Here is a 26,600-nt window from a genome sequence, read left to right as displayed (position 1 = left end):
TTGTTCTTTGAGGGATAAACTTTCACCAGGACTGGGGAGCTTTCCTCTGATCCTCGTCGGAATACTGTCATGCAAACTTTAACACCCACCTGAGAGGGCAGAAGGTCTCAGTTTAATGTCACATCTGAAAGACAGCACACCCAACAGTGCAGCACTCCCGCGGTCCGACAGTTCTGCATGTCAGCCAGGGTCACGTGCTCATGTCTCTGGAGTGGGACTTGAAACCCAGAATCTATTGACTCAGAGACTAGACGCTTATAAGCGGCCACAACTGACACATTAACAAAATGGAATGTACTTCAAAACTAAATCGTTGGCACCTTCCTGGCTGTGATAAGGCTGTATATTAATGTATTTTAACTTCTCAAAATATAACGATTTCAACTGGATTGGTAGAGGTAGTGCATTTCTCTGTATACACTGGTAACCCTTATTAAAATGCGTCTGTATTAAGCAATTATTTTCTGTCAACTTCTGAAATGTTGTCTTTTCAGGTCCAGATGTATTGTGGGCAAGAAGGAAGGTAACAGGAGTTTTGGGAAGAGCGATCACTATAGATTGTCACTATTACAAATTGTACCAGTCAGATGTGAAATATTGGAGTCGCCAGTGCTCAGTTTTAGTGAAATCAAATGATCAACATGGACGGCGAGGGAGAATATCAGTCACAGATAACAAGACACAAGGAATATTTGTTGTTACTATGGAGGGTCTTCAACCAGGAGATGCAGGATGGTACATCTGTGGTATTGAACAATCTGGCCTGGGTTCAATGTTCCTTGTAGAGCTTCAAATAACTTATGGTACATTTCTCAGTGCTTTTCTTTATTGCTCTGAAATGTCAGTTCAATGTTTAATCTGAGAGGAAACATGACAACTCCGATACCCAGAGGTTCCTCAGCAGTGCAGAGTCTTGCAGGTACAGGTCAGTTAGCTCAATGATCATGTTAGAGGAATAAATTCAGAGGCCAAGACTAATGATGCTGAGACATGGTGTGGAATTTTACAGCTGTGGGATTTCACGCTGAAGTCAATGTAGTATAGAACGGCTGGCTGGGTTTCACAACCCCCTCCCTGCCGTGACCGGACTGTCAAATTCCAGCCATGGGGTCAGATGTATCGCTCCTTGGACTCCCCACCCCTGGCTAAAAAGTTGAAAGAGACCCTGCCTATGTTCCCGAAGACTGCCCCACAGCTATTTAACGCAGTGCGCAGCGTAATGTGTTTGGAGGAGTGACTTTCATCTCCCTCTTGGGAGGGAGTCACACATTCGAGAGCTGCCAGGCCATTGAATGGACCCACAGCAATGTGCTTAACACTTAGCCTCCGAAATGGCCTAGCAAGCCAATCAATCGCAAACAGCTACAGGAAAGCTTAATAAGAATAGAACTGCACAGGTGACCTGCCATTGACCTAGCACCAGACCTGACAGATTCACATCCAACCCTGTTCACCCTGCCACGTCCTCCTCACTGGCACCCGGGGGCTTGTGACAAAATTAGGAGGGCTGTTCCCACTGACGAGTCAAGCATCAGCCTGACATATTTAGACTCACAGAATCACACCATTCAGCCAATTGCATGCGTGTTTTTTAATTAGGTTGAGGCAGGCCCTCTGCTGCCATCAGCGAGGAACTGCCTCCTGAATGGCAGCTCTCTTGTCTCCGCAGTGCCACCCGGAGCTGTGGCCACTGCTGGCACTACAGCGAGTGCCCTTAAGAAGTCGACCCTTAAGCCCAGATCAAGCTGCATCTGGGGTCTAGCTGGGACCAGGTTGGCATGCCCCGGTGACAGGAATGGGGGTCTGGAGTGGACAGGACAGGAGGGAAAGGAATTGCGTTGGGTGAGAGGGTCTCTGCTGGACACAGGATCCCCAAACACAAGGCACCCATCCCATCTCTTTTACTGGGGCACTTGGTCACTTGGCGTTGACCTCTCTCGCCATGGGAAATGCCCCAGTGGCAGTTGGAGGAGGCCTTTGAGTGGTTATTAATTAGATGGTATACAGTACGTCATATACTACCTCAGCTATGACCTCTGCCTCCATGTATAATCCAATTTTCTTTGTTCCTAATAGGGCTCACACCTCCTCCTACTGTCTTTTTATTGTTTATTGGCCTATAGAAGACTCTTATGTCAACTGCCAGTCTCTGCTCATACTCTCTATTTGCTTCTTTTATTTCTTTTATCATTCCGACTCTGAACTTCCTGTATTCAGCCTGGTTCTCACCTGTGTTGTCAACCTGACATCTGCCATATGCACCTTTCTTCTTATTCATCTTACTCTATCTCTTTTGTTATCTTGGGAGCTATGGTTTTGTCTGTCCTACCATTACACCTCATGGGGATGTAACTTGAATGTACCCAAACTAAATCCTCTTGATGGCAGCCTATTGTCCATGCAGTTTTACCTGCCAATCTTTGTTTTCAATCGACCTGTGCCACACCCATTCCCACCCCAATGAAAATGGCACCCCCTCAATTTATTATTTTTTCCCTGGATTGCTCCTTGCTCTTTTCCATGTCTACCCTAAACATTATGGTATTATGATCACTGTTCCCCTACTGACATTTGTTACGACTGGTGCCCGGGAGGTTCCCCCAATTTGTTATGATCCCAGACGAGGTATCCCAAATTGCTATGCTCCTGGGTGAGGAGGGATGAACTGGCTCCCTTTCTTCATTCAAACCCTTAGTTTGGTCGCCACAAGGTTAATGCACAAAGTGTCCCTTCCCTCATCGATATCTTTTCCCAGTCTCAATACGTTTATGTTCTAAAAGGAGCTAATTTAACCAGGCTTCCTTGAGTCAAAGAACGAGTGAGTTTATTAGTTACTAAAATGCGAGATGAAAATAATAAAAATGCAGCACACATACACACAGATTAGAATGGAGAAATTGTGTCCAAAAATAAAAGTTAGAAAGATATACAAATCAGTCCTTTGGCTTGTCCGTGAAGAGTAGATGGTGAAACATTGCAGCCGTTAAGCTGGGTGATTCCAGTAGCACTGACTTTGGTAGTTGAGCAGGTGTTTTGGAGATTCTTGGTTCTGCAGGTTAACTGAAAGGAGTTGTCCTGTTTCCTGTTTGACTCTGGCTTTGCTGACTTGTGACTTGCTTCCAGCAATCAGGGAAAAGACTTTACCTGCAAGCTGGAGGGATGCCCCAGCTGGGGTCTTCAGCTGTGACCTTCACAGCACACGCACACCAGAAGAGAACAACAGACTAGCACCCACCACCAGGGCTGTAGGTGGCTTTTAACCCCTTTTCTTGTGTATTCCTGGAGGGAAAAACCAAACATGTTTTCTACCCTGAAACTGCTCTCCTTCAAACTCACATCATGTCCACAATCTGGGATATAACTCACAGGAGGTGCTTTCGGCTGAGATGGTAATCATTGTTCCGTTATCTCTGCAACCACAGGAGGTCACAGTTCAGTTTGCATTGTCTCTATTGCTTTGAAGTGCCTTTGTCTGAAGTGGGCCATGTCAAACCTTTCGGTGCGACATTCTGTTCTTTCTGAACTAGTTGGTCAAGTAATCCACACAGGAATTTCCCAGCAAATGGTTACCTCACGGTCTCAGCCAGCTTTTGCTCATATTTCCTTGTTTTAAAAACAGGTTTTACTTAAAAGTTCGATATGTCCATAAGTAATTCAGGGCTATGACCCACTGGTCATGACACATTTGACCCACCTCCTTCTCCAGGACCAGATCCACCAATGCCCTCTTCCTCATTGGAGTGGAAAAATACTCATGTAGAAAATTCCTGAACCTCTTCCCCCTCTCTACCCTTTGCACTGTTACTCCCCCAGCCTATATGAGGATTATTAAAGTCTCCCATTATAACGACTCTATAGTTTATATACAAAAAGCTACTGCGGATGCTGGAAATCCAAAACAAAAACAGAATTAGCTGGAAAAACTCAGCAGGTCTGGCAGCATCGGCGGAGAAGAAAAGAGTTGACGTTTCGAGTCCTCATGACCCTTCAGCAGAACTGTCTTCTCTGCCCTCACCATCTTGAGGCCACTCGCACAGGTCAACATGTGCCCCCCCCACACACCCCGGGATACCCTCCTTCCCCAGTACAGCCCTCGCCCTGCAGCCTCTTCCCTTACCTGAGGCCACTTCTCCCCTTTCCGCAAACCCTAGCCCTACAGCCGTTGAAAGGCCACCTCTGCCTTACGGCTGGTCTGGTAGGTAGAGACCTGCCCATGAGCCCCCTAAGGGTGGTGTGGCGCTGTCCCTGAAGCCTGGCGCTGATGACTGTGAGTGCTGACCGACGTAAGGTAGGCAAACAAACCTTGAGGTCCCGAGTGAAGTGCAGCCTGCCAGGTGCACGCCTTATATATGCTGTTGCGAAACACGTTGGCATTTTTACCCACCGTGGGTGAACGATCCAGCATTGGGGGGGGAGAATGATTCAGGCGGGCTGCATATAATGATATGCAGATGTATTACAATGAGGTTCCTGACATCCGATGTTGGGAAACATGGCCCGTCATTGATGGGCTGAGCAGACGATCGCAAACTGGTTTCACAACGTTATGAAGCTGATTTTTGGCCTTCTCGCCATAGTGTCCACTCTCGCAGCTGAGTAGGCCCGATACCAGCGGGCATGGAAAATTCCACCTTGATTTCCCAGTCACATAATCCCCACTCCTCCGTTAATGTTTGGGCCCAAGTATCCATTTTAGCTGTAGTTAAATGGAACGAATCACAATTTCACTCCCTGTCTAATCCGCAAAAGATGTCACAGATATCTGCCAATCTATATCCTCCTTTTCTGCTGTGTTTATCTAGGATTCTATCCAACTGGTTCACATTCAAAGCACAAACAATTAAACAGCATTGTTACCCGTTACTGAGAGTTTGTTGGCACTGAATTTCAAATTGTTCTGTATCATTGCTGTTGTCCTGACCTGGAGTCCTGCTATGCTCTGATGTAATAACAGACATGGTGGTTCAGGCTGCGAGGAGGATGGAGAGATATGGAGAGGTCGAGATGTGATTCCAACATGACAGGTCCTGGATGAGATGTAGAAGTGTTGGTAATAGAAAAGTATTTGATTTTTTTTTGGACACTCAGCCAGCATCTGAATGTTTCTTTTTTTCCCACAGAACCCGTGTCTGTTCCTCAACTCAAATTTTCATCACCACCAAATGTCTCATGTTCTGGGGGTTCAGTGTCCATCTCCTGTGAGTCTGTCCAGGGATCCCTTCCCATTCAGTACACTTGGTATGAAAAGACCCTGTCTGAAGATTCAAAGATCTCCGACACCAATAAACTGGATCTACATTGTCAATCCTTCAAACAGCAACGTCATCAATATTACTGCACAGCCTCGAATAATCAGGGAGAAAAACCCAGTGAAATGGTTAACGTGTCAGTCTTCAATATAGCAGTTGAGAACTGCACTTATGTCACACAAATCAGCAGCATTGGTAAGTGTTACTGTAAACATACAATATTGTAACAGAACGTTTAGTTAATGTTTATACAAACTGTTTGCTGGTTACGTTCCTAAGGTCACTTTGACCAAAAGTAACTGACAAATTTCACTCTGCTTGGTCCCTCAACAGTTCTGAACAAGGCCACTGATTTGAATTTTCATTGAAAGTATCAGGATCATAAAATATCCCCAAAACATGTGTAAACATTGCAGAAACTCTAGTAATCCCATGAAAATGAAATAGAATTTGATTGACAGAGTCTCAATTAACCAATATTCCTATTGCTAGGAGCTTCAATTGTGAATTGTGCTGTTGTGCCCTAGTTTAGGAAGGAAGGTAAGGATAGAATGTTGAAGAGTTAATCCAAAATTACAGTGTGTTGAGAGGTTTTACTTGCAAAATGAAAGAAAGGTCTTGCATTTTTATTGAGCTTTTCACAACCGCCGGACTTCTCAAAGCACTTTCCAGCCAGAGAGCAGGCAGATCGGACCTCAGTTTAGGAACATAGGAACAGGAGAAGGCCATTCAGCCCATCGAGCCTGCTCCGCCATTCAATACGATCATAGCTGATCAAACATTTCAATGCCTTTTACTCACACTATCCACATAACCATTTAAGTTATTGTTAATCAGGAATCTTTCAATCTCTACCTTAGACACACTCAGACTGAGTTTCCTGAGGCAGAAAATTCCAAAGATTCACAGCCCTCTGAGCAAAATAAAATTCTCCTCATTTTGGTCCTGAGTGCCTTCCCCCATATTTTGAACTTGTGTCCCTGGTTCTAGACTCCCCAACCAGGGGAAACATCTTACCTGCATCTACCCTGCAGTTCCTTTCAGTATTTTAGAGCATTCAATGAGATCACCTCTCATTCTTAGAAGCTCGAGAGAATACAGACCCAGTTCACAGAATCACAGAATCACAGGATCACAGAATTTTATCGGTACAGGAGGAGGCCATGCGATTCCGCGTGTCTGCACCAACGCTCCAAATGAACATTGTGACCTCGAGCCATTGCCCTGCCTTTTCCCTGTACCTCTGCACATTGTTTCTATTCAAACAATCATCCCTCTTTAGTGCCTCGATTGAACCTGACTCCACCACACTTCCAGGCAGTGCATTCCAGACCCGAACCGCTCATTGTGTGAAAAAGTTTTTTCTCAAGTAACATTTGCTTCTTTTGCAAATCACTTTAAATCTGTTCCCTCTTGTTCTTGATCCTTTTACGAGCAGGAACAGCTTCTCCCTATCTACTCTATCCAGTCCAGATTTTGAACATCTCTATCAAATCGTCTCTTAGCCTTCTTCTCTCCAAGGAGAACAGTCCAGCCTCTCCAATCTATCTTCGTAACTAAAGTTTCTCATCCCTGGAACCATTCTTGTAAACCTCTCCCGCAATCTCTCCACATCCTTCCTATAATGTGGCACCCAGAACTGTACACAATACTCCAGCTGAGGTCTCACGAGTGTCTTATATAAATTCAGCATAACCTCCCTGCTCTTGTACTCTATGCCCCTATTAATAAAGCCCAGGATACTATATGCTTTATTAACTGCTCTCTCCACCTGTCCTGCCACCTTCAATGATCTATGCACATGTAAACCTAAGTCTTTCTGCTCCTGCACCCCCTTCAAAATTTCATCCCCTATTTTAAATTGTCTGTCCATGTTCTTCCTCCCAAAATGCATCAACTCACACTTCTCCACATTGACCTTCATCTGCCACCTATCTGCTCACTCCACCAACTTGTCTATGTCTTTTTGAGGTCTTACACTGTCCTCCTCACAGTTCACAACATTCCCAAGCTTCGTATCATCCGCAAACTTTGAAATTGTCCCCACACAACAGGATCTATATCATTAAAATATATCAGGAAAAGCTTGGGTTCCAATACCGACTTCTGGGGAACTCCACTACAAACCGCCCTCCAACCCGAAAAATATCCATTGACCATTGCTCTCTGCTTCCTATTTTTCAGCCAACTTTGCATCCACATTGCTACTGTCCCTTTTATTCCATGAGCAATAACTTTTCTCACAACTCTGTTGTGTGGCACTGTATCAAATGCCTTTTGAAAGTCCATGTACACCACATCAACAGCATTATTCTCATCAATCTTTTCTGGTACCTCTTCAAAAAACTCCAGCAAGTTAGTTAAACACGATTCCCCCTTTAGAAATCCAAGATGAATCTTCCTTATGAACCCATGTTTTTCCATGTGACTACTAATTCTATCCCGAATAATTGTTTCTAGAATCCTGTTCTCCACTGAAGTTAAACTGGCTGGTCTGTAATTGCTGAGCTTATACTTACTACCTTTTTTGAACAAGAGTGTAATGTTTGTAATTCTCCAGTCTCAGGCACCTCCCCTGAGTCTAGGGAAGACTGAAAGATTATGGCCAGCGCCCTTGCAATTTCTACTCCCACTTCCTTCAATATCCTTGGGTGTACCTCGTCCGGTCCTGGTGCCTTGTCAACTTTAAGTACCGACAGTCTATTCAACACTTCCTCCTTATCAATTTTGAACCCTTCTAGTGACAAGAGTTTCCCCGTCTGTCACCATGGCCTGGGTAGCATCTACCTCCTTGGTAAAGACGGATGCAAAGTATGTCCCATCTCTCTTTATAAAACAGTCCCGCCATCCCCGGAACAAGCCTGGTGAACCTTTGTTGCCCTCCTTCTATGGCAATAATATCCTTTCTGAGGTAAGGGGACCAAAACTGCACACAGTATCCAGTTGCAGCCTTACCAAGGTTTAATATCCCATCTGAAAGACAGCACTTCAAACAATGTAGCACACCCTCAGTACAGCACAGGAATGTTAGCTTTGATTTTGTGCTCAAATCCTGGCGTAGGACTTGAACCCAGAACCTTGTGACCCCTAGATAAGAACACCACCAACAGCCGACACTAGGATAGAAACATGAGAATAGAGGTGAAGTAATCTGCTAGAGATCAATATTATTTGGGGCTTTGATAAGATAAATTGGGACTAACTATTTCCACGAGTCAGTGAGTGGAGAACTAAGTGGAATAAATTTAAGATCATCACAAAAAGAACAAAGGGAGAATTTTAATGAAGCAAACAATTGTTCGGACATGGATTCCCAACTAGAATAAGTGTTAGAAAACTGGAATAAGCATCAGAAACAGAATCAATAATAGCATTTAAAAGGGAAGCAAAAAAGAAGCAAATTTAGGAGGGTTTGGGGAAAGGACATGGCAATGGGACTAAGTGGCAAGTTCTTTCAGGGAGCTATGGGGAACTTCCTCTTTTGCTGTAGGATTCTATCATCACAAATTGCTGATCAAAATCTCAGGATTTTATGTGCTGAAAACTGAATTACTGAAAGATAACATAAAACATTGACTCTGGTTCTGATTTAAAGAGGACTTTACCCTGTTTGAATGTTTAATTTTCGTCAGAGCAGGAAGCAGTGTGTTCACCATTGCTCTCCTTGAAAAGCATCAAAATGGTCAGAAAACAAAGATAAGCACATTTTCTCAAGAGCAGCAGTACACATGCCAATACAATGACTCTGGTCACTTGCTTTAGCTGTTAGGGAAGAGCACTATCAGCAGCAGGTAGACATGTCACCTGAAAAGTGCATGTGTGCTGTTGGCGCCAGAAGGGACTCAGTTGGTCACACTCTGATTTCTGAAGTCAGTGGGTTGTGGGTTCAAGTTCTCCTTTAGAGCTAACATTTGGGTTGATACCACTGTCCGGCACTGAGATTGTGCTGTGCTGTTGGAGGTGCTTTTGTCTGGATGAGATAAACTGCAGACCCAGATATCCCTTTGGCTCAATGTAAATGATTGCACAGCACCATTCCAGGAAGAATAAGCAAGTTCTCCTGGGGACTTAGTAAATAAACATCACCCCCCCCCTCCAAGCTCACGGGAAAGCGGGTTACCTGGTGACTGCTGTTTGTGGGATTTTGCTGTGCACAATTTAGCTTCTGTGTTTCCCTGTATTACAGACATGAATACACTGAAATAAAGCACCTCATTGGCTCTGGAGCACTTTAGGATGTCCTGAGCTCGCGAAAGGTGTGGGGCCAATGCAACTTACTTTGAATATTTTGAAACATTAAATCTTTCCTGAGCCTATTACCTGAGTGGCTGCTGGAGGTGGGGAGCCTCTCCCACCAGAAACATGGATCATTATAATTGAATGGACAGGAAACCACGGGCAGGATTTGCAACACTCACAAACCGTGGATAAGGTTTCCTGTCATTCCTGAAGACCAACCCCAAGATACAGGAAATGACCATTACCAATATTAGTAGGTGACAGTTCAATGTGCTCATGTGACATTCATTTATTATTTTAACAGAAACATTTCCTAAACAGGGAAACACCATACGAATATCAACAGCTTGCCCATTAATATCAACAGCAGTAATTTCTGGTCTGCTGTTTCCCTATGCATTCAATGCACAGCTGATGCTCCTTTCCCTTCAAGGACATCTTCCCCGGGCAGAATCAGGGTTGCTGGGTCCCCAGAGGCACATTTTCCAGTGGTGGTAGAGACTGGCTGGAACTCTATGTTTGCACAGAGGTAAAAGGGGGATATCTGGATTGTCGTCCACCAACCTGAGCCCTTTAACTGGTCCAATAGTAACCGCGTACCACCAACTGTCAAATATGGGAATGAAATAGAAGTTATCAGTAAAAATGGGTCAATGCCGGGTCTGAACATCATCTCTCACTGCTACCAGAGGAGGAAATTACACAGAAATTAAACCTTGCAAATCCAATTTATCAACCAGGTGTTTCCTCAAGTATTGAGGTGCCACTTGGTTAAATTGCTTTATATGGTAAAAGAGGACCATTTTACTCTTGGTAAAATGAAAATGAGGTTAATCTGAATGTTATTTCCTTGTTTCAATAGGACCTGATATTCCTTGTGAAGCCTCAATAACATCACCACATTCCACAAGGACAAATACAATTTCCACATTTGCTAAACGGTATGATGTTCTCATTGTTAGTGTTTGATTGACATGACTTCCATGGGAGAGATTAAATCCTCTTTAACAACTTTCGAATAAGGATGGATAATATTTATTGACCTGGTTCTTCGGCAGAGCAGCGATCATCACTGGATTGACGCTCCGCTTCAACCTTTCCACCGCTAGTCTGGGTTCTGCATTTATTGACTGGTCTCCTGAGCCTGGCTCCTTCAGCGGTGCAGAGTGCAGCATCCCTCAGAGAACTCCATTGCAGCGCTGCAGTGTCGCAGGTGGGGAGGGTGGTAGGTGGGTAGAAAGGCAGGTGGGTGAGATGGCAGGTGGGTGAGATGGCAGGTGGGTGACTGGCAGGTCAGTAGGGTGGTAGGTTGGTAGGGCAGTAGGTGGGTAGAAAGGCAGGTGACTGAGGTGGCAGGTGGGTGAGATGGCAGGTTAGTAGGGTGGCAGTTGACAGGATTGGAGGTCAGTAGGGTGGCAGGTTGGTAGGGTGGCAGGTGGGTAGGGTGGCAGATGAGTGAGGTGCCAGTTGGCGTAGGTGGCAGGTAGGTGAGGTGGCAGGTGAGTAGGGTGACAGGTGGGTAGAGGGGAATGTGGGTGAGGTGGTAGCTTGGTGAGGTCATAGGCAGGTAGGGTGGCAGTTGGGTCGGGTCAGCGGGGTAGTCAGGTTTGGGGCTAAGCTGGTTGGGTAAGTCGGTAGTTGAGTGGCGGGAGCATAGAGTGGTCAGGGAGGGTATTCGGGTTGGGTCGGGTTGTGGCGCGGCCAGGGGGTCAGGTTGGGTTGGGGGGGTTAGTTGGTGGATCGGGGGGTAGTCGGGGAATTGGGTGGGTGAGTCAGGGGTTCAGCGTGAGTATTGGGGGTGTCAGCTCTGTAGTTACCCAGGAGTTAGATTAGGGTTTCTCTGTCTAATATTTGCATGGTAACTATCAAGCTAAGTCCCACGGAACTGGCTGAAGTCTCTGGCTCTTACTCAGAGTCGGAGACTTTAGAAGTGGGTCCCAGGGAGCAGGGGAATTGCCCATTGGAAGTTCAAACTTCCTGGGCAATTCCCATGGAGGCTATCGCATCGGACCATCCCCAGCATCCTGGTGCACATCTTGGGTCATACGTCTGGTCTGTGACAGTCCGGAAGATTGAGCCATTATTTTTCAATAACTGTCAGAACAGAAATGGTAGCTGGATTTACATCATGTTGTTATATTAGCTTCTTAACGAAGGTGGTATTTTTGGTGGATGGGAATAAGATCAGGAAGTGAGCACTTACATTTTGCCAGCCGTCAGATCTGTTATTCACCATGATTACTTCACAGCTAATCTAATGTCATGGCATGAGATGGGTTGTATATGCCAAACACACCTTGTTGTTCTCTGTTGTGGTGTGGGACTGATGGGAGAGTTGCTGGTGGTGAAAGGAAAAAATTAGATTGAAATATCCACACAGCCCTTGAGTGGAAGACACCTCACAGCTTTGGACAAATTCTCAGCATCGGTCGCTACAACTGCAGGAAGTTTATTTCCTTAAGTTTTATTCCTAGGGGATAAACAATGTTGCCAAAGTCACATTTATTGCCCATTGCTAATTCCCTGTGACCTTCCCAATATGGTGACCTTCCCAATATGGTGACCTTCCCAATATGGTGTTAAGAAATTCCAGGATTTTGACCTAACAACAGCACATTAACAAGTCAGAAAGACGTGTAACTCACAGGGGGTGATGTTCGAAAGATGTTACTTGATGTGCTCTTTTTGGTGATACAAGACATTGGGCTAAGAGGTGACTTTAAGAAATATTGGCAAGTTTTCCAAATAGGATTTCCAGATATGAGCATTGCTGCAGTATATCCTGCAGATGGTATATCCTACTGCCACAATGAGCCAGTAGTGGGGGGAGTGGGTGTTGAGCTTAGTGGCAGCGGCACTGACTATGTGGACAGTTTTTTTTATAAAATACAGGTGAATCTCTTGAGTCTTGTTACAGCTGCTCCATCCAGGGCGAGTATTCCAACACCCTCCTGTCTTGCGTAATGCAGCTGATGACAAAGCTTTGAGGGATTGGGATTGAGGCAGCCGTTGCAGTATACCCAGTCTCTACCCTCTTTTCCATTAACCATGTTTCCAAGTCGATTCCAGTTACACTTCTGGTCAACAGGGAGTTCTCAGGTGTTGATGCCAGGGGCCAAGTCTTTAGCCTGTGCTCGGAAGGGATTTTCTCCAACTCATGCTCTGTGGGTATAAATTTCACCCAATGTGTTTGGCACGTGCATACTCTGTTGACATAACTCATTTCTTATTTCCGAATTTTTAGCTCAATCTGTCGGCAATAAGCAGCAGAAATTGTTGTCCGATGTAAACACTGAGGAATTGGGTCTTTGAGGTTACAAGGGTACTGAGGAGAAAATACCAACTTAAAATCAAACAGAAGCAGAAACAACTGGAAATACAGAACAGGTCACTCCGTACCTGTGGAGAAAATAGGCAAGGAGTCCTGAAGAAATGGCCAATATTGATCTTTTTTTTATCAGATCATGGGTTGTGGGTACTGCTGGTTAGGCCAGCATTTATTGCCTATCCCTAATTGCCCTTGAGAAGGTGGTGGTGAACTGCCTTCTTGAACCGCTGCAGTCCATGTGGTGTAGGTACACCCACAGTGTAGGGAGGGAGTTCCAGGATTTTGACCCAGCGACTGTGAAGGAATGAAGGAACGGAGATATATTTTCAAGTCAGGGTGGTGAGTGACTTGGAGGGGAACTTCCAGGTGGCGGTGTTCCCATATGTCTGCTGCCCTTGAGCTTTTAGTTGGTAGTGCTCGTGGGTTTGGAAGGTGCTGTCGAAGGAGCCTTGGTGAGTTGCTGCAGTGCATCTTGTTGATGATACAGACTGCTGTCATTGTGCATCAGTGGTGGAGGGAGTGAATGTTTGTGGATGGGGTGCCATCATCCTGAATGGTGTCAAGTTTGTTGAGTGTTGTTGGAGCTGTACTCATCCAAGCAAGTGGAGAGTATCCCATCACACTCCTGATTTGTTCCTTGTAGGTGGTGGACAGGCTTTGGGGAGTCAGGAAGTGAGTTACTCGCCTCAGGATTCCTAGCTTCTGACCTGCTCTTGTAGGCTAGTCCAGTTCAGTTTCTGGTCAATGGTAACCCCCAGGATGCTGATAGTGGTCATATTACATTGTTGTTTCTGAGTGCTTGATGTATGCAAATTGGCTGCAACATTTCCCATATCACACTAGTGACTACAGTTCAATAGTACTTCCTTGACTGTGAAGTCCTTTCGGCCATCCAAAGGTCATGAAGGGTGCTATATGAATGCAAAGTTTCCTTCCTTTAAACAAATGCCCAAGAATCAATTGTGGCAGGAAACAATTGGGTAATTGTTGATGGATGTTTTTGTGACTGGAAGGCAGTTTCCAGTCGGGTTCCCCAGGGGTCAGTGTTAAGTCCTCTGTTCATTGTGGCATTTATATTACTGATTTGAACTTAAATGTAGGGAGGAATTATCAAAAAGTTCGCAGACGACCAAAACTTGGCCACGTGGTTGATAAGAGAGGAGGATTGCTAGAGACTGCAGGAAGATATCAATGGATTGGCCAAGTGGGCAGAAAAGTGGCCAATGGAATTCAACCCAGAGAAGCGTGAGGTGTTGCATTTGGGGAGGTCAAACAAGGCCAAGGATTACACAATAAATGGGAGGAGACTGAGAGGTGTAGAGAAGTGAGAAACCATGGGGTGAATATCCACAGATCCTTGAAGGTAGCAGGACAGGTTGATAAGGTGGTTAAGAAGGCACATGGAATCCATTCATTTATTAGCCGAGGCAGAGAATATTAGAGCAGGGTGGTTAAGATGAGTACTGTGTTCTGTTTTGTTATCTTATCACTGAAATGGTGTAGTTGCATTAGAGAGGGTACAGAGGAGATTTACCAGGATGTTGGCAGCTATGAGGAAAGATTGGATAGTCTGAGGTTGTTCTGCTTGGAACTGAGGAGGCTGAGGGGAGATTTGATTGAGATGTACAAAATTGTAAGGGGCCTGGATAGAGTCGATGGTAAGGACCTGTTCACTTTAGCAGAGACATCAGTAAGTAGGGAGCATAGATTTAAAGTGATTGGTAGAAAGATTAGCAGGGAGATGAGGAAAGGTTTTTTCACCCAGGGGGTTGTGGGGCCTGGGACTCACTGCTTGAAAGGATGGTAAAGGCAGAAACCCTCAACTCACTTAAAAGGTAAAAGCAAAAAACTGCGGATGCTGGAAATCCAAATCAGAAATAAAAATACCTGGAAAAACTCAGCAGGTTTGACAACATCTGCGGAGAGGAACACAGTTAACGTTTCGAGTCCGTGTGACTCTTCAACAGAACTAAGGAAAAATAGAAAAGAGGTGAAAGGAGTATATTTCACCACTTTTCTATTTTTCCTTAGTTCTGTTGAAGAGTCATACGGACTCGAAACATTAACTGTGTTCCTCTCCGCAGATGCTGCCATTTAAAAGGTATCTGGGTAAACACCTGAAATGCCGTAACCTCAACGAGCCAAATACTGGAAAGTGGGGTTAGGCTGGGTGGCTCGTTTTTTGGTCGGCGCAGACACAATGGGCCGAGTGGCCTCTTTCTGTGCTGTAAATGTTCTATGAATCTATGAACAAACACTGTCCCTTTCCTATTCTCTGTTTCACAGTCTGATTTACATTGTGCTCGGAGTGCTGGGGGCCATTCTTGTGGTGTTGGCTGTTTCTCTACTTCTGTACCGGAGGCAAATCAACAAGGGTGAGTTTCTATTTCTCTTTAATCATTTCATTATATGGCAATAATTTGCTGCAGAATAGAAAGAATATACAGTTTGTTGTAATCAACAAACATCGATGATTGTCGTATCCTGCACATTCTAGTCTAGATGCATTAAACATGGGAGAATATTTAAGTTGTTGCTGCTGTTAGGAAATAATCCCTGAACTCTGGAGGAAGTAAAACTCAACATGGATTTTGAACGGTAGAGATTTGTGGCAGGAAACGATTTGGTCAAAGTGAATTATAAATGGGCCTTGGTCTGTCAACTGTTAGACTGAGGGCGGAATCATCCCAGATTTGCACTAAGTGCAGTAGCGGGCAGGGAAAATGATGTTTTACCTGTCAGCCGCAATGGTGGCTTTTCACTACGTATCGTCCCAAGCCCACCGTGTTAATTATTCATTCCTGGGAAACACGCCATTTCCATGGTGGGTGGGCACTCATTCACTCATCACACCATCACCTCACCGCTTCATCACGCCAGGCGCCATATTTAACGCGCGCGCACATCTCAGTGCCTCCAACTCATGACTGCTGCATGGCCCAAAAAGGCAAAAGGACTTCAGCCTCCAGGTTCAATGATGCATCCCTCCAGCACCTTCTGGACACAGGGGAGGCTCGCCATGATGTCCTCTACCCATGCTCTGGCCTCAGGCTGGGCAGCAACCTCACGAATCCAGCTTGGGAGGCGGTGGCAGCAGTGGTCATCACCAATGCCCTGGAAAAGAGGACAACCACCCGGTGCCGATTAAAGGATGAATGGTCTCATCCATTCTGCCAAAGTAATTCACTCTTCTCATCATTCTCAACTCACAGACTCACACACCTATCATACATCTTCAGGGATCTCACACCTCAAGGGACAACACCACGAACTCTCACACACACCCTCACATCTCCATCAGGCTCATACCTTCTTGAGCTCGTGAACTCAGCCTATCGATGGCTCCAGAGCGGACACAAACATTCCACGTAGTGCCATGTGTCCTACTTACACTGTTTCCATGTAGGAAAAGCCTGCTCACATTAGCAGGGAGAGGCCCCAGACCGGGGGTGGAGTGGCCCACATTAAGCCCCTCACTCACTTTGAGGAGTGTGCCATCGCGCCGTGGACTGTGCCTGCGGTGACGGTGAGGTCCGCAGCGAACATCTTCATGAGGATCCTGCACCACATCATCCATCTCTCAACGCAACTGTGAGTGCTCTCTCTCCTGCTTTTGACTCTGCTGCCATGCATTCATTACCTCTACTTTGGTTCACAGGGAGCTCTGCCAAGTGACCGACACCCTCAGCCAGCCAGTCCCTCAACTCCATCCACATCCTCACCTCCAGCCAAGAGGACACCTCCTCCATTGAAGAGCTGGAAATAAGCAGCCTGGAAGACCCGTCACAGCGCTTACCCACACCCTCCACCAGCACAGAGACACACACCTCGATGGGACCTAGATCTAGAGCAGGCTCAGGTTCACAATCTGATGGTCACCACAAGGACACATAGACTCATAGACGTTTACAGTGCAGAAGGAGGCCATTTGGCCCATCGTGTCCACACAGGTCAACAAAGATCTGACTACACGAATTCCATTTTCCAGCGCTTGGCCCTTAGCCCTGGAGGCTATGGCAATGCAAGTGAATATCTAAATACTTCATTAAATATTACAAGAGTTTCTGACTCAACCACCCTTTCAGACAGTGAGTTCCAGACTCCCACCAACCTCTGGGTGAAAAAATTTCTCCGCAACTCCCCTCTTAGCTTTTTACCCCTTACCTTAAATCTATGCCCCCTGACTATTGGTCACATGTCCGCAGCAGCAGGAGGCAGGTTTGGCCGAGCTCCCGGCACTCGGAGGGCTGCTGGGGATCAGGCACCTGTAAGGTCCAAGTCAAATGATGAGCCTCTAGATGTGGCCTTTCAACTCGCCCTGGAGAGTCAGCAGAAGGTGCGGGAACATCACGCAGAGCTGTTAGAAGCCCTCAACAGAATGGCACGTGGGTCGGAGGAGTGCGTCCACCTGCTCTCTGATGAAGTGGTGCCCACATGTGCCCGTATGGAGGTCTCCATGAGGAGGATGGTGGACGCCATGGAGACCCTGGTCCAGCAGAACGCGGAGATGTGTGCAGACCTGCACTCCATCACGGGACCCATGGGTGAGTTCCTGCAGTGGCAACGTGAGAGGGAAGCAAGGCACCTCAACATCCCTCCAGGTGCTCCTTCCCCTCCAGGAGTCAGGCCAGGGCCCCTGAGCATCCGAAGGGAGGAGGAGCAGCAGCTGGACGCCCCTGGGTCATTCACTCAGGAATCTCAGAGGCTGTCCTCTCCCTCCGAGTCCCCTTTGCCTGTGAGCCCCTCAACCTCGTCCTCTGTTACCACAGAGGGAGCAGCTGGCCAACGAGTGATTCTGGAGGGAGGTGTGAGTCTGGCAGGGCCTTTCAGTGCCTCATGCAAGCACTCTACCACGCACACGGATCCTTCACGTATCACACTCACCTCAATGTCCGTTTCGATGCTGCCTGCTGGGGTTTGCTTTCAGTTGTCCATCTGAGCTGACCTGCATCTCCGCCCACCCAATGATCACACTTGATGGTCTGGATTCAGTTTTTCATGTGCTCCCCTCTCTTTTCCCCTCCCCCAGTCACCCATTTCCTTTCCCCATCACAGTTGACCCCCATGGCATCACCTTCCACCTCCCCTCCGTGACCTACCAGCCATAACCCTTTCCCTTCAAGGATTCACTTCCTTCCTGAAAATCCCACCCCCATCCACGTTCACCTCCCTGACCTTCTCCTGCCCACTCCCAGGGCCTGTGTCTGTCGCCAAGTCTCCACCAACTACCCTTGCTATCCCTTCCACTGCTACTGTCGAACCCTCACCCTCCCACCCTACCACCTCACTCTGCCCTTAGTCATCCCCACCATTCCCTCACACCATGCCCAACCTCAGTTTGCTCCCCAGGGGGCAGCCATGGACCCGTTAGACCCCTCCCTCGCATGTTCACCTGGACATTCCCCCCTCCAGACTCCTTCCCCCCCAGAACCCCTTCCCTTCCTGGAACCCCTTACCCCCTGGAATCCCTTCCCTCCTAGAAGCCCTTCCGCGTCCCCTTCATCCTCCCATGCCTCCGGACTCTCCCCCCACCACTTAGTCCGTCCCCCTTCCTGACTCCCTCAGACACCCTCACTTCTTCTGCCGCCCTTTGACCTTCACCTCTCCTGACTACTTCCTCCAGCCTTACCTCTTCCTCCAGCCTACTCCTTCCTCCTTCCTGATTCCCTCAGACACCCTCACTTCTTCCTCCGCCCTTACTCCTTCCCCTCTCTGCACTCCTTTCTCCCTCTGGACTCCTTCCCCTTTCCATGCACCTTCCCCGCTGTGAATTCCTTCCCTTACACCTTCCACCCCCTTACACCTACCTCCCCAGTTGCCATCTTCTCCCAGTTACCCGCTCCCCCCGTACTTCCTCCCCACAACCTCAGCCACCCCGACATCTTCATTCCCCCCCTCACAACCCTCTTCCAACCTTACCCCCCCGGAACCTTCATTCCCCCTTCCCAACTTCTCCCCCCGACACCTTCATTCACACTCTCCCAACTTCACACCCCGACATTTTCATTTCCCCCCTCCCAACCTCACTCCCCCGACACTTAATTGCCCCCCCAATCTCATCCCCCCCGACTTCTTCATTCTCCCCCCACACCACCTCTCCTAACCTCACCCCCACTGGCACCTTCATTCCCCCTCCCCAACCTTACCTTCCTGACATCTCTTCCCCCCACCCCCCAGTCGATCCTAGACCTTCCTTTCCCATCCCATCGACCATCATTTATTGTGAGCATCAACGTTGACTTTCCAACTTCCGTGAGCTGCTTAGCAGCGGAGCCATGTCCATGGGAATCCACCCAGCATGCCATGGATGTTTCTGCCGGATCCCCCTGCTATCAGTCTCCAGCATCTTCTGTTCCTCGGATGTCCACAGTGTGAGCAGGGCTCTGGCAGTAAGTCCTGACTTTTGCATGGCACAGTTGTCAAGATGTGTTCTGCACCGGCATGTTTTCCCACCGACGTGGGTGGGCACAGCACTGGGGTGATGGAGGGGGGGATGAGTCCGCCGGCCTGCCCTTATAATGATATGCTGATGTATTACAATGAGGTTCCCAACGTCCGATGGTGGGGAGCACAGCTCACCATTGGCTGGCAGGGTGGACGTTCGCAAACTGGTTTCACCACATTGTGAAACTGATTTTTGGCCTTCTCGCCATATTATACGCTCATGTAACCGAACATGCCCAATGCCAATGGGCAAGGAAAATCCCGGCCTGAGTTTTGGACATGTGGCCATTGCAATTGAAAGTGTTGAGGATTTAATGAGCTAAATTGCTCCCATTTGACCCAACTGTAATAAGTTGCAGTCAAATACAGGACCAGTATTTCCTCTTTCAGGGAACTAGTTTAGGGAAGAAGGTGGTGTAGTGGTCATGTCTACTGGACTCTAATCCAGAAACCCAGCTAATGCTTTGGGGACAAAGGGTTCAAATCCTGCCAAGGCTGCTGATAAACCTGGAATATAAAGCAAGTCTGAATAATGATGACCATGGGCAGAGTTTTTGCTGCAGCAGGCAAGCTCGGGAGTGGCCGCTAAACTGCCCGCGATTGAAACACGTGCTGGGAGCCTCAGCGCTGGCAGGAGCGCGAGTGCTGAGGTGTGCGCATGCGCAGGAGAGCGTGCAGGAGTTCGCACAGGAGTTCACGCAGGAGAGCGCGCAGGAGAGCACGCACTGACAGCTCCCTGAAGGCAGAGAGTTGCCTCAGGGTTCTGACTGATGTTAAATGCAAAAGTAAACTTTTAATACATGAGATAAACATATCCCGCCACATGTGACTCAGTCACATGAAGAGCTACATGTGAAAAAGGATGTTGAACAATTTTTATTGTTTTTTTTTAGTAAGTGCTCGGAACCTCATCCTGCCTGTGGATGAGGTTTTGTTAAAAATGCAAAGGCCACCTGACCTATTCGCCGAAAGGCTGAGCGGGCAGTGAAAAATGCAGCTTAGTTAATTACAGAAGGGCCTTAATAGGCCTCTTAATTGTCAGCGGGCGTGCTGCTGCCTCTCACTCGCGCCCGCTAACCAAAAGGTCACGAGAGTGTGCGATGACGTCAGGACACTCACCTGATGTCATCGCGCACTATTTCACTCCTGTTCGGGTCTGGCACGCGCCTGCCCCCAGGATGAAAAATTCTGCCCCATGAAACTACCATTGATTGTTGTACAAACCCATTTGGTTCACTAATGTCCTTTAGTGAAAGAAATCTGCCATCCTTACCCGGTCTGGCCTACATGTACCTCCAAAGCCACGGAAATGTGATTGACTCTTAACTGCCCTCTGAAATGGCCCAGAAAGCCACTCACTTCAAGGACAATTAGGGATGGGCAACAAAACCCTGGCCTTCCCAGTGACGCCCACATCCTGTGAACGAGTAATTAAAAAGTCAGGAGACCAGTATTGGCATGGTTACTGTTCACTCAAGCAGTTTCTGGGTTCTCTGTGGGACTAGATGTTGTCAGATTAAAACCTGATGAGGTTCAGTTTCTTTCTGTCATGTAGATCTGCTTAAAACCAAGTCAATTCTTTTCTTAGTTATATGAGGGAAATCTTCGAGTAAGTGATCTCTCAGTATGAGAGCCCTTAGCTCCCAATCTATCAATCAATCTCTGTCTTGAATATACTCAATGATTGAGCATTCACAGCTTTTGGGGTTAGAGAATTCCAAAGATTCGCCACCCTTTGTGTGAAGTAATTTCCCCCAAGCTCAGTAAATGGGTCCATTGTTCTGAAACTGTGACCCTGTGTTCCAGATTCTCCAGTCAGGGGAGACACTTTTTCAACACCCACCCTGTTATAATCACTTACGAATTTTTTACATTTCATTGATATCACCTCTCATTCTTCTAAACTCCAGAGAATACAAGCCTAGTCTACTCAACCTCTCCACGTAAAACAATTCCCTCATCAGGAACCAGTGCATTGAACCGAGGGCAAATATGTCTAACCGAGAGACCAAAAGTACAAACAGCAATCCAGCTGTGGCCTCACTCATTCCCCATTTTATACACAAGCCTCTTTGGAACAAAAGATTACATACCATTTGCCTTTCTATGACTGCAAATCAATATGAGGCTATGTTCACTGCAATGCGTGCACACTTTAGATATTTTAAGCATATTAACCGTTCCTGTCAAAGCTTTTTCAACAGCAACATTGTAATTTTTCAGATACAAATGAGAGAAGTCATGGGACAGATAACGATAATCTTAATGATAATCAGGTAAGGAGATCAAGCACGAATTGTCTGACTAATGTTTGGAAATTTTCAAACCCGGATTGCGTAGAATTTCCAGTACAGAAACAGGCTATTCAGGCTAACATGGTCCTTGCTGGAGTTGATGCTCAGCACTAACCTCCTCCCACCCCTCTTTATCTAACCCTAACAGCGTAAACTTCTGTAACTTTCACTCCCATTTGCTTCTATAGATTCGCCTTAAGTGTACTTACAATGTTTGAATGAGCTACTCCTTGGATTGGCTGTAACCTTTATATCTTAACTTATGGGCACAAAGGGAGATTGACATTTACTGTTGGAAATGAGATTTTGTTAATTGTTTAACCCCGAATTCGGATTTGACGGCAGTTTTTAGTTTGCGTTCTCATATATTCCTGTAAAGCCCCAACTATTACTGCAAAAACCAGTCAGCCCATCTGTCCTGTGAAGAGAGCGTGAGCTCACCGATCCACTTTCTCACAATACAAATGGATCGTTTCCCTCTCCAAAATAAAGCGATTTGGGCTGAATTGTCCTAGGTTTGCACAAAGTGCGATAGCGGGTGGGAAAAAGTTACCCGGTGGCTGCAATGGCGGGTTTTCATGTCGTATCGTCCCAGTTCCACCCCATTAATTATACAGCCCCAGCCAGACGCTGTCTCACTGGCGGGTAGTCTCCGATTTGCCCACCACACATTTCCTCACGCAGGGCACCACATTTAAACTGCAGCCATGCACACACTTCTCGATGCTTGTACACCAAGACTCCTCCGGTGAAGACATGGCCGCAAAAGCCAAGAAAAGCGCTGCATCCCCCCACGATTCTGTGACGCATCCCTGGGGTGCCTTCTGGATACTGTGGAGGCCATTGCGATGTCCTAGACCCCCACTCTCAATTTGCATTGCCCAAGGTACTTCATGAGCAGGGCTTGGGTCAAGATAAAGTCTGGAACACACTAGCTCAATGTTGATGGTAGTAAATAAGGAATTCCCAAAGGTTGACTTGAAACGTCTATATAAAAATATCATTCAAAAATTTTGAAACAGGAGATGAGGTTTTTTGAGACAGGGCATTGCACATGCAGTATTTTAGCACCTTAGCCTCCTCATACCCTACAACTCTCCTAAAGCTCTGTGTTCCTCCAACATCAACCTCATTCATTACCCAGCCCCTTAACCCCGCCATTGGAGGTGGTGACTTCACCCATCCAGTCCCTAAGCTCTGGAATTCTCTTTGTCTAATTCTTCATTTAATTCTTCCTTTAAGAGATTCCTTAAAACATTTTTGCCTTAAAGCCTTAAAAGGTTTTGGTCACCTGCCTGAATATCTCCTCCCTTGGTTTGGTTTCAATTTGTATCTGATTATACTGCTTTGGGCCTTGGGGCATTTTTACTATGCTGAAGGCATACTTTTTTTGCATTCAATACAGATGTAGCTGATACTAATTTAGGATCACTGCTGGTTCTGCAGTGAGATGGTAATATAAGTGGTGTTATCATTCTGCCTTGGAAATTAAAAACTTAAGGCAAGTTTGAATGAGGCGGGGCTCTCTCCTCCGAGTGGCGACTTGATAGAGATCTTCAAGATTATGGAAAGATTTGACAAGATAGTGGTAGCAAAGATATTTTCACTTGTAAGCAAGATGAAACCCAGGGGCTCTAAAAAGAGGATTGTCATTAATAAATCTAATAGCGACTTCAAGAGAAACGTCTTTACCCAGAGTGTTCAGAATGTGGAATTTTCTATCACAGGGAACAGTTGAGGCAAATAGCACACATGCATTCAAATGGAAGCTAGATAAGCACATGGGGAAGAAAGGACGAGAATGTTATGTTGATGAGATTAAATGAAGTGGGTTATGACCAGGCCTCTGTGGTGCATAAATACTCCCATGGACTCCCATGGACTCCCTGTACCCCAACCCCCTCCCACAGCGCCTTCCCAAGCAACTGCAGAAGGTGCAACACCTGCCCCTTTACTTCCCCTCTCCTCACCTTCCAAAGGGTCAAACACTCCTTTCAAGTGAAGCAGCATTTCACTTGCACTTCCCTCAATTTGGTCCACTGTATTCACTGCTCCCAGTGTGGTCTCCTCTACATTGGAGAGACCAAACGCAGACTGGGTGACCGCTTTGCGGAACACCTTCGTTCTGTTCGCAAGCATGACCCAGACCTCCCTGTCGCTTGCCATTTTAACACTCCACCCTGCTCTCATGCCCACATGTCTGTCCTTGGCCTGCTGCAATGTTCCAGTGAAGCTCAACGCAAACTGGAGGAACAGCACCTCATCTTCCGACTAGGCACTTTACAGCCTTCTGGGCTGAATATTGAGTTCAACAACTTCAGACCATGAATTCTCTTCTCCAGCCTCACCCCTTTTTGATCCCCGTTTTTCAAATATTTATTTTTTAATTTTAAGATATACAATTTTTAAAAAATTTATTTCCATTCATTGTTTTATCCCCACCTTTTAACCTATTTTGATCCTTGCTCACACACCATCCCCTCCCCCACCCCACCCCCACTGGGCCATCTGTCACTGGCTCATCCTGCTTTCTACCCTTAACGCCACCATTCGCACCTCCTTTAGCCAGTATCACCACAACCGACACCCCTTCGACTTTCTGTTTATGACATCTTTTGCAATCTCTCCTTTGCCTCCACCTATCACTGGCCTTCTATCCAGCTTCACCTGTCCCACCCGCGCCCCCCCCTTAAACAGTATATATTTCACCACATTTCTACTTCTCTTTAGTTCTGAAGAAGAGTCATCTGGACTCGAAACGTTAACTCTGTTTCTCTCTCCACAGATGCTGTCAGACCTACTGAGTTTTTCCGGCAATTTTTGTTTTTGTCTCCTATGGACCTGTTGGATCAAATGACTTGTTTAAATGCTGGAGATAGCAAACATCATTCTGCAATCATCTGTAAACTGATTTGTAATAACCTAGCAACAGATTTCTCCTTATAGTAGCACAAATGGCCATTCAAGTTAATTGGAAATAAATTGGATCTTTTTTTCTTATATTGTAGCAACCGGCAGTAGTAGAAGAGAGCAGTATGTATGCAAATGTAAAGCACCTTCAAAGTGACTCAGCAGAACCTCACAGTGAGCAAACTGTCCTGTTCACTAACAATGAAGATGGGATCACATATGCAACATTGCAGTTTCAAAAGAAATTGTCAGCACGGAGAGGTGAAATGCCAAGGCCCTCGGCTAACAATGAGGACAGTGTTAATGCCAGCCTCCAGAGAACAACATAGAAACTCCACGGCTCGATACTCCACATGAATCTGAAATGGCAATTTATACTAACATTTCTCCTTAGGGAAAAACATTCATGTGGTGCTTGTGATGAATATTGCTCCTTCTGACTTTGCAATTGACTTTTATGAACTGTCCAAAGAACAAAGAAAGAACAAAGAAAAGTACAGCACAGGAACAGGCCCCTCGGCCCTCCAAGCCTGCGCCGATCATATTGCCCATCAACTAAAACATTTTGCACTTCCGGGGTCCGTGTCCCTCTATTCCCATCCTATTCATGTATTTGTCAAGCTGCCTCTTAAACATCACTATCGTACCTGCTTCCACCACCTCCTCTGGCAGCAAATTCTAGACACTCACTACCCTCTGCGAAAAAAACTTGCCCTGCACATCTTCTCTATAGTTTTCTCCTCTCACCTTAAATCTATGTCCCCTAGTAATTGACTCTTCAACCCTGGGAAAAAGCTTCTGACTATCTACTCTGTCCATGCCACTCATAATTTTGTAAACTTCTATTAAGTCGCCCCTCAATCTCCGTCGCTCTAGTGAGAACAATCTGAGTTTCTCCAACCTCTCCTCATAGCTAATAACCTCCAGACCAGGCAGCATCCTGGTAAACCTCCTCTGCACCCTCTCCAATGCCTCCATATCCTTCTGGTAATGTGGCGACCAGAATTGCACGCAATATTCCAAGTGTGGCCTAACCAAGGTTCTATACAGCTGCAGCATGACTTCCCAGCTTTTATACTCAATACCCCTGCCAATGAAGGCAAGCATGCTATATGCCTTCCTGACTACCTTATCCACCTGCGTTGCCATTTTCAGTGACCTGTGAACCTGTACACCCAGATCCCTCTGCCCGTCGATGCACTTAAGGGTTCTGCCATTTACTGTGTAATTCCTGCCTGTATTAGACCTTCCAAAATGCATTACCTCGCATTTGTCTGGATTAAACTCCATCTGCCATTTCTCTGCCCAAGTCTCCAACCGATCTATATCCCGTTGTATCCTTTGACAATCCTCTTCACTATCCGCATCTCCTCCAACCTTGGAGTCCACAAACTTATTTTGTCTAACTCTTCTGTAATGCCTGAGTTGTTCCCTCCAGTTCCACTGCTACTCCCAGTTTGGTATCATCAGCAAATTCAATCAATTTGCAATGAGTTTCTGAGTCCAGATCATTTCTGTAAATGAGAAATAGTAGTGGTCTCAATATCGAGCCTTGCATCCCAATGAGTACCCATCACCCCCACACTCCCAACCCTCCAACGACATAATGGCTCTAAGGAGTCAGCTTTGGCTTGGTATCAAACTCTTGCCTATAAGGCAGAAAGTCATGGGTTTAGTCCAGGACTTGATAACACAACCCAGGCTGACATTTCAGTGCAATAATGAGGGGCAGGTGAGTGTGGATGGGTTTGGTGGTGCCATCTGTTGGATGAGAAGGTGAACTGAGGCCCCTCCCTGTCATCTGAGTTGGATGCAAAAGATTCCATATTTTAATGAGTTCCCTAAATGTCCTGGTCAATATTTATCCCTCCGTCAACATCACTTAAACAGATTATGTTTATTCAGCTTATTTCTGTTTGCAGGATCTTGCTGTATTTTAATTGATTGTCACATTTCCCTACATAAGATCAGTGACCCCATTTCGAAAATGTTTCATGGTCTGGGAAATGTTTTGGGGTAAACCCGAGGTCAATGGAAGTGACTCATAAATTGCAATTTTTTCTTTTCTTTATTTTCTAATGCACATTATTTCCATATTACCATTCAGACAATTTCTTATCAATTCCCAGGGTTTAC

At 46.3% G+C, this 26,600-nt stretch overlaps 1 protein-coding gene across 1 annotated transcript; it reads left to right on the top strand.

Annotated features, from left to right (window-relative positions):
• The first annotated feature begins 615 nt into the window (after positions 1-615).
• LOC144683394 (uncharacterized) lies at positions 616-24,927 on the top strand. Its single transcript, XM_078546363.1, has 6 exons — positions 616-803; positions 5,121-5,444; positions 10,351-10,429; positions 15,103-15,191; positions 21,484-21,536; positions 24,563-24,927. The coding sequence occupies exons 1-6, from the start codon at positions 704-706 to the stop codon at positions 24,791-24,793; spliced, it is 876 nt and encodes a 291-aa protein (XP_078402489.1). The 5' UTR covers positions 616-703; the 3' UTR covers positions 24,794-24,927.
• The last annotated feature ends 1,673 nt before the right edge of the window (positions 24,928-26,600 follow it).

The sequence above is a fragment of the Cetorhinus maximus genome, chromosome 8 (assembly GCF_964194155.1).
Source record: "Cetorhinus maximus chromosome 8, sCetMax3.hap1.1, whole genome shotgun sequence".
NCBI lineage: Eukaryota > Metazoa > Chordata > Chondrichthyes > Lamniformes > Cetorhinidae > Cetorhinus > Cetorhinus maximus.
Note: the sequence above shows the minus strand (reverse complement) of the source record. Positions and strands in the feature narration are given on the sequence as shown.